Raw genomic sequence first — 13264 nt, 5'->3', positions numbered from 1 at the left:
AGACTCAATCTGTTAATAGGTGGCATAGAGAAGCAAACCACGCATATCATATAAGAATAAATAAGGAGGTCTTTTAAAAGTAAGTTAGCATGTGAACCGTTAAGAAACGAATATAGGCATCATGGATATCTGTATACACGTGCCTCCCTCTCAAACCCAACCCCCACCCCCTGTAATGACACTGGAAGTTCTTTGAGAGAAGGGGCTTTTTTCTTTTTTCATCTGTATATCCCTCAAATGCACATCTGCTGAATAGGACTGAATGGTGCGGCAGACAGAGAGAACCACTAAGCAAGGGGATGATGGTCTGAAAGGATTTCATACGGAGGCAATCTTGAGGGCAGATATGAAGATCTCGACTTTCCACAGCATCACAGCTGCCATCAGGACAAGTCTTGAGGCTTGGCGTGCAGGTGGAATAGTTCTTGGAAATTCCTAGAAACACAACAATTGCCCTTGGACACTTTATATTTCATAAAATTACTCAGAATCCTAGAATCTCAACTAGCCCTGTCACCTCCTTTTAGAGATTAAGACGCAAGGTACAGAGAAGGGCAAAGGGTTGTTCATGGTCATAGACCTAAAGAAGAGCAAAATCAGGGGGAGAAATCATGTCACTTGATGCCCATTCAGGGTTCTTGACATTCTTATATGTTAATTCATAATTCTAACAGGGAGATTCAGATAACTGCCATTTTGCTACCCAATGAGCCCACATTTTCCCACCTGCTGCCTCAGTTCATTCCAAATAACCAGAAAGGAAAAATAAAGCAAAATTCTTCCCCTCTCATCTTCCTTTCCTAGTCCAAGACTCTAGTCAGGAGTCTTCCTAAAATGAAAAAAAAAAAGTCTTCCTAACCTCTTCTTATTTATAAAATTCCACCTATTTCCCAACCTAAGTCCCAGCCTTCCTTGAACAAGTAAAAGACATTGAATCCTCCCTGTTCCTTCCTGTAAAGAATTAATTGTTATTTGAGGTTTTTATGCCTCAGCGAGCACTGGCCTGGGGCTCCGCAAACCACACGGTGCTCCACCCACTGGTTGTAGCCGCTGCCAGGGCTCTGGCACCTCACATCATCACCACTTGCCCACGCCTACATGGGCCTGGCAAAATTATAATGATTGGAAGCCTAGTGAGGGCAGTCAGTCATGTGACTGTCGGAGCAGCCGTCCCATTGGCTGGGACTGTGTGGGGTGTTTCTAGGTTTGGGGGAGGAGAATTGGGCATTCTAGGTGGAAGCTGGAAAGCGCCAGGCGTTCTGCTGCATATTTTCAGCTGATTCCTGGGCGGTGATATTTTTCAGGTATTATAATTTCCTTTTCCCCATTTTTATTTCCTTTCCCTTGATCCTACTGATCCTGTTTGTGTTTTTTTTTTTTTAAGTTTGCTCTTGTTAAAATAAATCTTGTTCTGTTTTGAGGGAGGCTGCCAGTTTCCTTCATTGCCTCAATATTGCGGCGAGCCGCTTAGCTAGCACTCCCCAATTAAAAATTGGTCCCCACATTCCATAATCAGACCAATGAAGAAAAAACAGTGGTTTATCTGCCTATTTCTGTTATCTCTTTCATAGCATCTAATACAGTACTTAGTCTATATTGGGAACCCAATAAATGTTCACTAGTTTACTGACTAGATTAAGTAAACAATGAAAATAGTAATGATATCTTACCTTTGCCATCTCCCTGTCTCCACTGGCATGCACCCATCAGGGCTCCCAAGCCACCACACTCATCACACTCTTTCCGCTTTTTGTTCACGGCACATGAGAGGGGACAACCCTCCTCCTCGTGGAAAACTGTGAGAATAGCAAAAACAGAAAGCATGGTGTTGATTGTGGTACTCCACTTAGCAATCTAGCCTTTGATTTACAATGTTTTCCAGGCCAAGAGTCACGTCTATCCAGCTTCCAAGAGATGGCACTGATCAAGCTCAGGTCAAGAGACATTAAAACAATACACCTGGATTCTAATGAAGAAAATTCAGTTGAGAATGTTTAGAAAGGTCACCAAGGAGCATTTATTAAACACTTACTATATGCCAGGCATCTGGCCAGATGGTAAGGATACAAAGAGAAACATGAAACAGTCTTTGCCTTCAAAGATCTTCCAACTGATTGGGTGGGACCACATGCACACATATATGCATATGCCCAAAACACACAAAATAAATCTAAGATTTGGTTTTTTTGGGGGTGAGGCACTAGCAACTTGGGGGATCAGTAGGGTCTCATGTCTGAGCTGAGCTTTGAAGGAAAGTAAAGCTTCTGAGAGAGGCAAAGGTGAGAAAGGATTAAGTTCCAGGAAAGGGACAACTCTGTGAAAAATCAGAGATGAAATGGAATGTTGTGTGATGTTTCATACTAGGAGGGAAGGGAGAGGGAGAAGGCATTTAAATAGTGCTTACTATGTCAGGCATTGTGCTAAGTGTTTCCAATGATAAATCAAAAGGGCTCCATTCATTCAGTTCAACAGTTCAGCTTGACACTGTTATCTGTTCTCAAATCCCTTGATCCTTTGTTCTATTCCTTCTTGAGCCTTGCCCAATGCTAACCCTGGACTGTTCCTATTTTGGGCTTCTACCACCACTACTCCTTTACTACTGAAAAGATCTAGAAAATGTCACACACCTGTTTTGACTAGGCCCACTACACATTTCTGTTAGCCAGCATTTATTGTTTCCTCATAGCTGAAAGTCAATCATGGCATCAGTAAGTTGGGAGAAAGCAGTATCAGTTGAGTGATGAGCTTGGAAGCCAGTTTGCAATGGATGAACCACTCTTTACAATCAAAGGACTGGTGAATTTAGAGATTCCTTCCTACCTGATTCTCCAACTCATCAAAGTGGATGTTCCAAACTTTCTCTCCTCTCAAACCTCCCACATCATCTCTCCTTTTACCCTCAGCTGAGGACTGTACCTTAGATGAGGCTAATAAACAAGATCTCCTTTTCTTTTCCTCCCCCCTCATGATTTCTTAACTTGTTATTCCCTCCTTTATTCTAGTCTCTGATGATGAGGTGACTCTTCTACTCCATACAGTCAACTGCACTACTTGATCCTAGTCCCTCTTCCCATCTCCTCCAGTAGACTGACCCATTATTCCCCATCTCTAATCTTCATTCTCTCTCTATTGATTTATTACTTTCCTGCTGTCTACAAACATGGCCATTTATTTTCCTCATCCTCAAAAATACTCTCACTAGATCTTACCGTTGCTTCTAGCAATCCCCACTAACTAGCAATCCCCACTAACAAAACCTTCCTTGAACCTGTGAGGACATCAACTCATATCTATATAGATGACTCCCAAATCTATATATCTAGCCCTAATCTCTCCTGAGCTCCAGTCCTACACAGCCAATTGCCCTTAAAGCATTTTGTACAGGATGTTCTGTAGGCATCTCAAACTCAACACGTAAAATAGAATTTGTTATCTTTCCCTCCCCAACCTCCTTCTGAACTTCCTCACCCTCACCTGACATACCCAATAAGCTGCCAAAACTTCTTGTTGGTATCTTCAAAATATTTATTGTATATGTACCCTCCTCCTCACTCATGAATCCACTTTAATAGCTCATCATCTATAGCCTGAACTATTCCAATAGTTTTCTATTGGTCTCTTAGACTCACACATTTCTCTGTTCACTGCAGCCTTTACAGAATTTTCCTAAAACACAGATCTGACCACGTCCTGACTCTGTTCAAACCCCAGTGGTTCCCTGTTACCTTTAAGATCAAATACAAAGTCCTGTGTCTGGCATTTAAAGTCCTTCACAACCTGGCCCCTCATTCACTTTTTAATCTACTTTTACATTATTCACTCCCACAGTTCCCATTGCTTTATCTTTCCTTTCCTGCCCTGAAGCCTAGAATGCCCTTCTGCCACACCCTCTGTCTCCTCACAAACTGGTGAGGTTTCTACATAAATCCTTTTCTGATCCCTGCCCCATGTACCTCCTATTGCTAGTGTTTTCCCTAAGTGATCTTGTATTTGATTTTAACATGTTTTATACAACCCTACATATTTAGATATCATGCCTCCCACTGGGACATAAGCTTCTTCTTTTTTTTTTTTTTTTGTGGGGCAATGGGGGTTAAGTGACTTGCCCAGGGTCACACAGCCAGCAAGTGTCAAGTGTCTAAGACCGGATCTGAACTCAGGTCCTCCAGAATCCAGGGCCAGTGCTTTATCCACTGTGCCACCTAGCTGCTCCAGGACATAAGCTTCTTAAGGACAAGAATTATATTGCTTTTATTTTTGTAACCCCAGCGTTTAGCACAGTATACACTGGCACATTATAAGTGCTTAATGAATGCTTATTAGTTGATTCAGTTGAAAAATATTTTGGTGGCCTATATATTCTGGTAGCCTATGTATTTTGGTACCATATATATGTAAGACATTGTGGAAGATACAAAAATCAGTCTAAACGGTTGAGAAAATATTGGCTCAAAAAGCACAAAATCATGAAGAGTGCTATAGAGTATGATGTTGAAGATGGAATTTACAATCTTATGGGGCAAACTACAATGCAGCTGGGACAGTCATGGGAATATAAATAATTACAGTCTAATGCAGTGTGATGTAAGTGTCATGTGAATAGTATTGGTGGGGAATGACAAGTACTTAAAAGAAAGCTGAGGGGGCACCTAGGTGGCACAGTGGATAAAGCACCAGCCCTGGATTCAGGAGAACCTGAGTTCAAATCCGGCCTCAGATACTTACACTTACTAGCTCTGTGACCCTGGACAAGTCACTTAACCCTCATTGCCCTGAAAAAAGAGAGAGAGAGAGAGAGAGAGAGAGAGAGAGAGAGAGAGAGAGAGAGAGAGAGAGAGAGAAAGCAAGCTGAGAGCAAAGGTTCCAGGAATGTACTTACCATTTTCTTCTACTGAAATAGTAAATGTTGTTTTGGACTGTTTCCTGCTCTGTTTGTCTGATGCAACCACCATGTATCTCATTCCTGCACATTCTGGCTTTTGCAGCATTGAGGTATCATTCACAAACAGATTCCCTGTGGTGCTTTCTGGGGTAGTGATGATGGCCAAAGCAGTGCAATTAACACTGAGAGATTGGAGTTTGTAGGTAATATTTACTCCGTGGAACTCCTTGCAGTTTTCAATGCAAACTTTTCCAATCTAGGCTCAAGGAATAATTGAGAACATTAGGAGTCTAGATAATGTGGAGTGTACTTAACTGCCTATAATTATAACTGTCCGTAATGCATAAGAATAGCAGAAACTCAATACTCAATAGGTTACAATGAACACAAGAGACAACTTGCACAATCTAAAAATCATAAATGTACAGAAGGATCTGAGGGGTTAGGACCATAACTATACAGAGCCTTCTAGTCCATCTGGCTTATTTAGATATATAATTGATGTATTTTGTTTTTATATTAGTTCCCAATATATTCCTCCTTTCCCATACCTGGTAACATAGAAAAAACCACAATTAGACAAAGGTGACTACATATGACATCATATTCAACACTCTTCATCTACAGCTTTCCCCATCTCTTTATGAAGAGGTGGAAAGGATGTTTTAATTTCTGTTCTCTGAAGTCAAGCTTGGATGTTACAGTGAATCAGAGTTTGACTGCCCTTTGGTTTTGTCTTCATTTGAATTTTACTATAGTCATTGCGTTTATTATTCTCTTGGGTTCTGTTCCTGGTCTTCACATCAGTTCACACAATTCTTCCCATGCTGCCCTAAATTTCTCAAATCTGTAATTTCCTATGATATAATAACATGCCAATGTATTCTCATTCAGAACTTTTTATTTTTATCAATCAATTTTTTAAAAAATTATCATTATATGTTTATTGAGTGCAAGATTCTATCTCTACTCTTGGAGATACAATGATATTCACAAAAATCTTACAGTCCAATTGGATGTATGTGGGGGTTAGGGGGACAGGATGTGGTGTGGGAATGATGGGAAGAACAGGGAAGATACATACACAGTGATACTAACAATAACATGTAGCACTTTGCAAATATTATCTCATTTTTTATTCTCACAATTCTTGGAGGGAGGTGCAATTATTATTCCCATATTATCCCTCTGTTTGAGGCAAACAGATGTTAAGTGACTTGACCAGGTCCTATGACTTGTAAGTATCTGAGACCAGCTTTGAATTAAGGTCTTCCTGACCCCAGGCCCAGTACTCTACTTACTGTATCACATTAAAAAAAAATACACATTAGAAAAATAAGACATGCAATAAGAAATATACACAGGTCAATTTCATTACTACCTTATTAAGTGTTATACATTCTTTTTTTAAAAGCTATACACAGCAGAAGTATATAGTTTCTTAGAGAATTCCATTTCCTGTCCTATTAAAGGAAATTTGAAATGTCTAGTGTTTACAATGATAAATAAAACAAAATAGACAAAGTCTTGTGACTCTATAACTATATACCCTTGAAGGCCCTTTCAACTCTCATAGTATTTCAAAAACCAGCCAGAGGGCTGCATGTTTCTAGGCTGATGGAAACCACACAAGTGTGCTTCAAATTCCATCCCACATGTGAGCAGTAACTATAGAGACCAAGGCCAATTTATCTCAATGGCATCTCCTTAGATCCAAAGCATCATCCCAGGAGCAGGTGGGTGGTGATTCAGTTGATGCAGTGTCCTGCTGGCTAATCAGAACTTCATGTTTTTTGTTTGGTGGTGGCTGGTGACTAAACCACTCAAAGTTCTTGCAGGGATGAGAGCTGAAGTGGCGCCTGGGGTTGGGAGGAACACAAACGTGGTCTCTGCTTCAGGAGAGACATATGAAGGAGAAAGGCTGAACTAGCTTTAACTCTCTCAGAGAGCTGGGGTCTGTGACCCCTCAGAGCCTCCCTCAGTTCTAATGTAATGTGTTTTCCATGTACTCTGGTGGCTGAAAATCTAATAGTCTTTGGGACCTTAAGTCATTCATATTTTCCCTTAGGGAAAAAAGCAGACAAGGAACTAATAAAGAGAAAGTCCTGCTCCGTTAACTTGTTGGTTCCCTCAACATTCAGATTCCCTCGTTGTGGGGAAAAGAAAGATGAAGCAACTTAATGCCTGATGAGGACCCTGGAGCCTTTCCACCTGACTTGCAACTAAAACCTTCTATACCTGTCGTCTCTCATTAGAATGGAAGCTCCTTGAAAAGCAGGGGCTGTCTTATTTTTTTCTCTTTATTTCACTGTTGCTGAATACAGAGGTTTGTACATAGTAGACGCTCAATAAATGTCCATTCATCCATTCATTCAATAATTCAAGGAGTGTCTACAGACAGTGCTAGTTTCATTTTGATAATGTTGGGGCCAAATTTAATATGACAATAATTTATTTAAACTACTCAGAAATATACTAAGGATGCAGACCTCTTCAACAAGATCTGGGGAAGCATTTCAGTCCTTATTAAATGCAAAAAAGCAACATAAGCAAAAAAACAAAAAAACAAAACAAAGACTTTACAAATAAGCAGAATCAGGAAAACAATATACATGCTGACAACAATGTAAATGTTTGAAAGAACAACAAAAATCAGAGCTGTATTATATAATTAAGCTTGACTCCAAAGATGAGATTAAAAAGAATAAAATTATCTCCTTTTTCATAGAGGTGGAAGAATATCAGTGGACTATCCTTTGTACTTGGTTGATATGTTGGTTAGTTTTGATGAACTGTTTGGATTTTTCCATTCTCTACCTCTAAATTTCTTCTTTTTCTGTCCATCTCTGCTGTTCTTCATTCTTTGCAACCAACCTCCCTTTATTCTTTTCTTACAAGGGCTGGTTCTCTGGATGAGGAAAGGGAAGGGATATACTTGGAAATGAAATTTCTATGGCATAGCAGAAAGAAGGCTGAATTGGGGAGTCAGGAGAGCTGGGTTCAAATCTCAGCTGTGACCTTGGGCAAAACACTTAAAATGAAGGGGTTGGACCAGATGACCCACAAAGTTCTTCCTAGCTCAAAATCTCTGACCCCATGGGCCTAAAAACAAAAGATATCAGAAAAAGACTTCACAGACTTCACAGGTTCTCAGCCCAACTACTTAGTGTGGCTGTGGTTATAACATCATAGGGGTCTAATGAGTTTAGTTTTCACACCTGCCTGAAAACTGGCAGGGCAAGGATGGGGCTGACTGGAAACAGAGGCGAAATAGCCCTGTAGGGGTACAGATGACAGGCTTCTTCCACCTCAATCTCACCAGCTTTGAAGTCCATGTGAGGCGAGCTGTCGTAGCTCTATATCTCTGAAAGGGTTGCAGAAAGGAGGCAGTTAAGAGCCCCTGGAAGGATGGGAACTGGGCTACTGACCTACTAGTCTTGGTAGGTGGTTTCAGGCCACAGTATAATGATTCATAGAGAAGAAGGGCATAGGAGAAGTGGTGCTATAAAGGAGATGATCAGGGAGATACAAGCCTGGAGTGATCCTTGCCCACTTATCATGCATATCCTATCACTTGTCCAATCTTTTCCCCTCCACAACATCTCTTGTGTCAGACTTTCTCTCTCTCTCTCTCTCTCTCTCTCTCTCTCTCTCTCTCTCTCTCTCTCTCTCTCTCACACACACACACACACACACACACACACACACACTCTCACACACAGCCCCTACTTTAATTCAGGCCTTCACCAACTCTTGGCTGAGGCCATTACAGTGGACTCCTATTTGGCCTCCCTGCCTCAAGTCTCTCCCCATGCTAATAATCTGTCTTCCATATAGCCACCAAAGCAATTTCTCTTAAGGTCAGGTCCAATATGTCATTCCCCAATTTAATGAACTCCACTGACTCCCTATTGTCCCTAGGATCAAATATAAGCTCTTTTGTTTTGGTTTTTAAAGCCCTTTACCACCTGGTACCAACTTATCACTTTCAGTCTAATTATGCAACTATTAATTTCCTTTCTGCACTTGGCTAACTAGCCATACTAGTTTTTTTGTTTTGTTTTGTTTTTGTTTTTTTTTTGCTATATGTCACACCACACTCCTTCTTGCCTCTCTCTTTGTGCTGCCCATCCCCTGTGCCTGGAAAACTCTCCCTCCTCAGCTCTGCCTCAAAGAAAGCTTTATTCCCTTCAAAACCCAGCCTAAGCACTATCTTCAATATGGAGCCTTTCTGGACCCTGACTTCTAGTGACCCCGCTCTCCTCTACCTTAAACTGCCTTGTATGTAATTTGTAACCAGAAGACAGATGGATAGAGTGATGGAAAATCCAACCTCAAGCACTCAACCAGCTGCATGACCCTGGACAAATCACATAACTTCTGTCTGCCTCATCTGCAAAATGGGGATAATAACTGCCTCTCACAATCACTGTGAGGATACATGCAATATTTGTAATGTATTTTGCAGCTAAATGCTAGCTATTTGTACTTATTTTGTATATAGCATGTAATTATATATGCATATAATTATGTGTGTATATGTGTAGTACTTTAACAGATTGAAAACTCCTTAGGTATAAAGATTATTAATTTTTTCTTTATATCTCCAGCACCTGGCTCGATGTCTAGCACATTAGAGGCAGCTGGTAGTGTAGTGGATAGAATGTGGACCCAGGGTCAGGAAGAACACAATTCAAAACCAGCTTCAGACACTTAATAGCTATATGACCCTAAGCAAATCCTTCAACTTCTTTTTGCCTCAGTTTTCTCAACTATAAAAATGGAACAACAGGGGCAGCTAGGTGGTGCAGTGGATAGAGCACAGGCCCTGGAGTCAGGAGTACCTGAGTTCAAATCCGGCCTCAGACACTGAACACTTACTAGCTGTGTGACCCTGGGCAAGTCACTTAGCCCCAATTGCCTCACTAAAAAAAAAAAAAAATGGAACAACAACGGGTGGTTGTGAGGATTGAATGAGATCATATTTATGAGTGGTTAGTACAGTGCAGGCACATGGTAGTTGCCATGCAAAAGCTTATTCCCCTCCCTTCCCTAAAGCACCTGTTAGCATGAATGCTAACAGATTGACTGGAAAAAAAAGAGATGGAGAAGTCACGTAGCAAGTGGGAGGAATAACCAATCAATATATTAATAACTGACATTGCTATGTTGTTGTTCAATTGTTTCAATCATGTCCAACTCCCTGTGACCCCATTTGGGGTTTTCTTGGCAAAGATACTGGAGCAATTCGCCATTTCTTTCTCTAGCTCATTTTACAGATGAGGAAACAGAGTTGAGTGACTTGCTCAGGGTGTCCGAGCTATGAAGTGTCTGAGGCCAGATTTGAACATGAAAATAAACCTTTCTGATTCCAAGACCAGCACTCTATCCACTGCGCCACCCAGCTGTTATAGAGCTTTACAAATAAAGATCACCTGATTACTGATGTATAGCTGAAAGGATTTTCACAGGTCACCGCGTTCAACCTCATTTCACAAGGAGGGAAACCGAGGCCCAGAGAAATTAAATTACTTGCCCAATATAACACAGGTGGTTCAATGTCAGGAACTGAGGTCCTCTAACTTCCTGACCAATTTTTTTCCCACTATACCATTGGCAAAATGCTTTCCTCACAACCTTATGAGGGTCTGTACTGGGTACCCCAATTTTTGTAGATGAGGAAACAGAAGCTTAGAGGTTAAATGACTTGTCTGAGGTTCCAGAACTAACCAAGTATTAGAGCCAGCCCTCAAACCTGAGTCCAACACTCTGGTTAGCCACTGGAATCTCCCCCTTCACTCCACCCTCTCTGTAATAAACACTTATTTCAATGACCTTCTGGTGCCAGTAGGCAAACATTACCTGCAGTTCCTGACCAAGTCAACAACAATGTGCCCTCAGCTAATGCCAACCCTCCATCACTGGCATTACCAAGAGACATTATTAATAGGCTTGAAAAGGATTAAAACAAAAGCAAAGGGAAAAACAGGAAGTTAACTATGAAAGAGATACAGACTGGGTCAGGATTAGGAAGGAGACGTAGGCAACAGTAGTGTCTGTGAACATATTAAAATAAACCCAATCTCACATTTATATGGTGCGTTAGAATTTACAAAGTGTTTTGCTCAGAACTATACCACCAGGCATGTTGTATAAGTATTCATTATTAAGTATTCCAGTTTAAAAGATAAAACTAGAAAGGGTCAATAAATGAAAAGGACTGGTGGGCCAAGATCCCAGCTAATAAATGTTCAAGCCCAAGTTCTGTCAGAGCCAGGATTCCAAGCCAGGTCTTGCTCAGGGCTTTTTCTGCTACCCCGCATTATCTCCTGAAATGTAGGGACCTTTCAGCAAAAAACCATCATCTTCTAGAAGGGGTACCAAAAAGGTGGGAGAGGCTACTCTGATTGGTACACAATCAATATTCCTGATTATGATGATTCATACTGATCTCTCTTTTCCCATTGTTCCAGAGTGTTTCAACTCCTGGGCCTCCAGCATTCATGGGCTTATGAGCCATCTTAGATTGCCCTCTAATTGGTTCATGCATGTAGTCTTCTCTCTCCCATCAAGATGGCAAATTTCTTGAGAATAGGCATTGCTTCCTCTTTTGTACCCCTCCTGGTAACAAACATGCCAGAAATCCTCCAAGTGAGACTTAGTGAATTCTTCCAGAACACATCAGTTCATCCAGAATGGAGTCTAGGACTCCATTTATCTTGTGGCTGATGGAAAAGCTCACCTGGGTTATCCTCCTATTTTCCCCTGCCCTTGTGGTTCAGGTTCCTTCTCTCCCTGTGAGAAATAACCCATGCATCACTCACCTGTGCATATCGGTGAGCATTCTTATTTACTGAGAAGGAGTAGGAGATGTTTGGGAACCGTATGCTGACGGGCAGGATGGTCACATTGAAATAGAGCTGGAGTACCCCTCCGGGCCCCTGGAAGTCAGTGTCATTCACGAGGACTCCCAGCTGGAAAGAACGGCTCTCTGTGATAGGGAGGCTTCGGTTCAGCACAAGTTCTGTCAAAATAAAGGGCCTCCATCAATATTCTGACAGATGGTCACTCCACAAATGAGTACCTCACTTTAAATTAAATATTGATAATAAATAAGGGCTAGTATTTATAGAGTTCTTTAAGATTTTAGAAGTGCCTTACATTCATTAACTTATTTCATCCTTCCAACATTACATCATCATCTTACTGATGAAAAACTGAGGCACAGAAAGATTGAGTTATTTCTCCATCATTCAACAGCTAGTAAATGTCAGAAGTGAGATTCAAACCTCTCTTCAATCTAAGCCCAGAACTAGTTCTGCTATACAACATTGCTACAAAGAAACTGGGAGAAGAGCAAGAAGGATTGTGAAAAACCTTGAGATCATGCATTAGAACACTGTTGTAGGAACTGGGAATATTTGAGAAAAGACTCTGGAGAGACATGAGAGCTGTTTTCAAATATGCGATAGCTTACACGGAAAAGAAATATAATAAAAATATAAAAAATATAATAAAAATGTAATAAAATACTCCACAGAGTATTGATCTGTGAGTGACAGGAGGAAGGTGTAAAGAGCTAGATTTTGGCCTATTGTAAGGAGAAACATCTTGATCATAAGAACTCCCAGAAGGAACCGGCTGCTTCAGGGGGTGCAGGGGGTAATGGGTATTTCCCCTTGCCTGTGATATCTATGCAAAGGTTGTGTAAGGTAGGTTGTGGAGGGTATTGTTGTTCAGAATAATGTTAGAATAGATAGCCTCACTGGCTGTGGTATGCTGGTGAATTTTAAAAAACAAAAACAAACCAGCTCTCTTTTTAAAAAAAAGAAAAAAGAAAAAAAAAAAGAATATTGTGCACAAGACACACTTAGAGAGTCTAGGTTTGATCTGTATCACTACTATTTTTTCCCATCCTTTTCTTAAGGCTAGATGATTAATCAAACAATACAGGAAGTCCCAATTTGTAGCATTTGCTGATTTCTGAGGTGTTAAATGCTCACACTGGAAATTTAACAAATGGCTCTATCTACGCAGTAGAGGCTGCCTCTGGCACCCTCTTCCTCAAAATTCTCATTCTGCCAGGCAAAATTTGCCTCTCTCCAACTCTCACCTCCTCCTTTTTACCTCCAGTAGTTCCTGTTCCACATGATACTCTTTTGGATACTCGAAGGAAACTCTCATGTCCTTACACCCCTTTCAACTCTTCTGTTTGCCAACTTCCCAAATTCCTTCCAATGACTCTTCTCTGGACTGGTGCTTAGGGTCTTCAAGATCCCAGCTGCTCTTCTAAACTCATCAGCCCAACTACTTTCCTTAAGGTTAATGCTATGGGGCAGCTAGGTGGCACAGTGGATAAAGCACCGGCCCTGGCTTCAGGAG

At 41.0% G+C, this 13264-nt stretch overlaps 1 protein-coding gene across 1 annotated transcript in view; it reads right to left on the bottom strand.

Annotated features, from left to right (window-relative positions):
• Positions 1 to 13264, bottom strand: part of RET (ret proto-oncogene) — a 160870-nt gene that overhangs the window by 37639 nt on the left and 109967 nt on the right. The window contains exons 6-9 of the mRNA XM_043989885.1: positions 11707 to 11906; positions 4880 to 5138; positions 1671 to 1796; positions 325 to 435 (exon numbers count right to left, since the gene is read on the bottom strand). Coding sequence (XP_043845820.1) covers positions 325 to 435; positions 1671 to 1796; positions 4880 to 5138; positions 11707 to 11906 — 696 coding nt within the window. The remainder of the gene's footprint in view (positions 1 to 324; positions 436 to 1670; positions 1797 to 4879; positions 5139 to 11706; positions 11907 to 13264) is intronic.

Source organism: Dromiciops gliroides, chromosome 2 (genome assembly GCF_019393635.1).
Source record: "Dromiciops gliroides isolate mDroGli1 chromosome 2, mDroGli1.pri, whole genome shotgun sequence".
Classification (NCBI taxonomy): Eukaryota; Metazoa; Chordata; class Mammalia; order Microbiotheria; family Microbiotheriidae; genus Dromiciops; species Dromiciops gliroides.
This window is presented reverse-complemented; position numbering and strand designations above follow the sequence as displayed.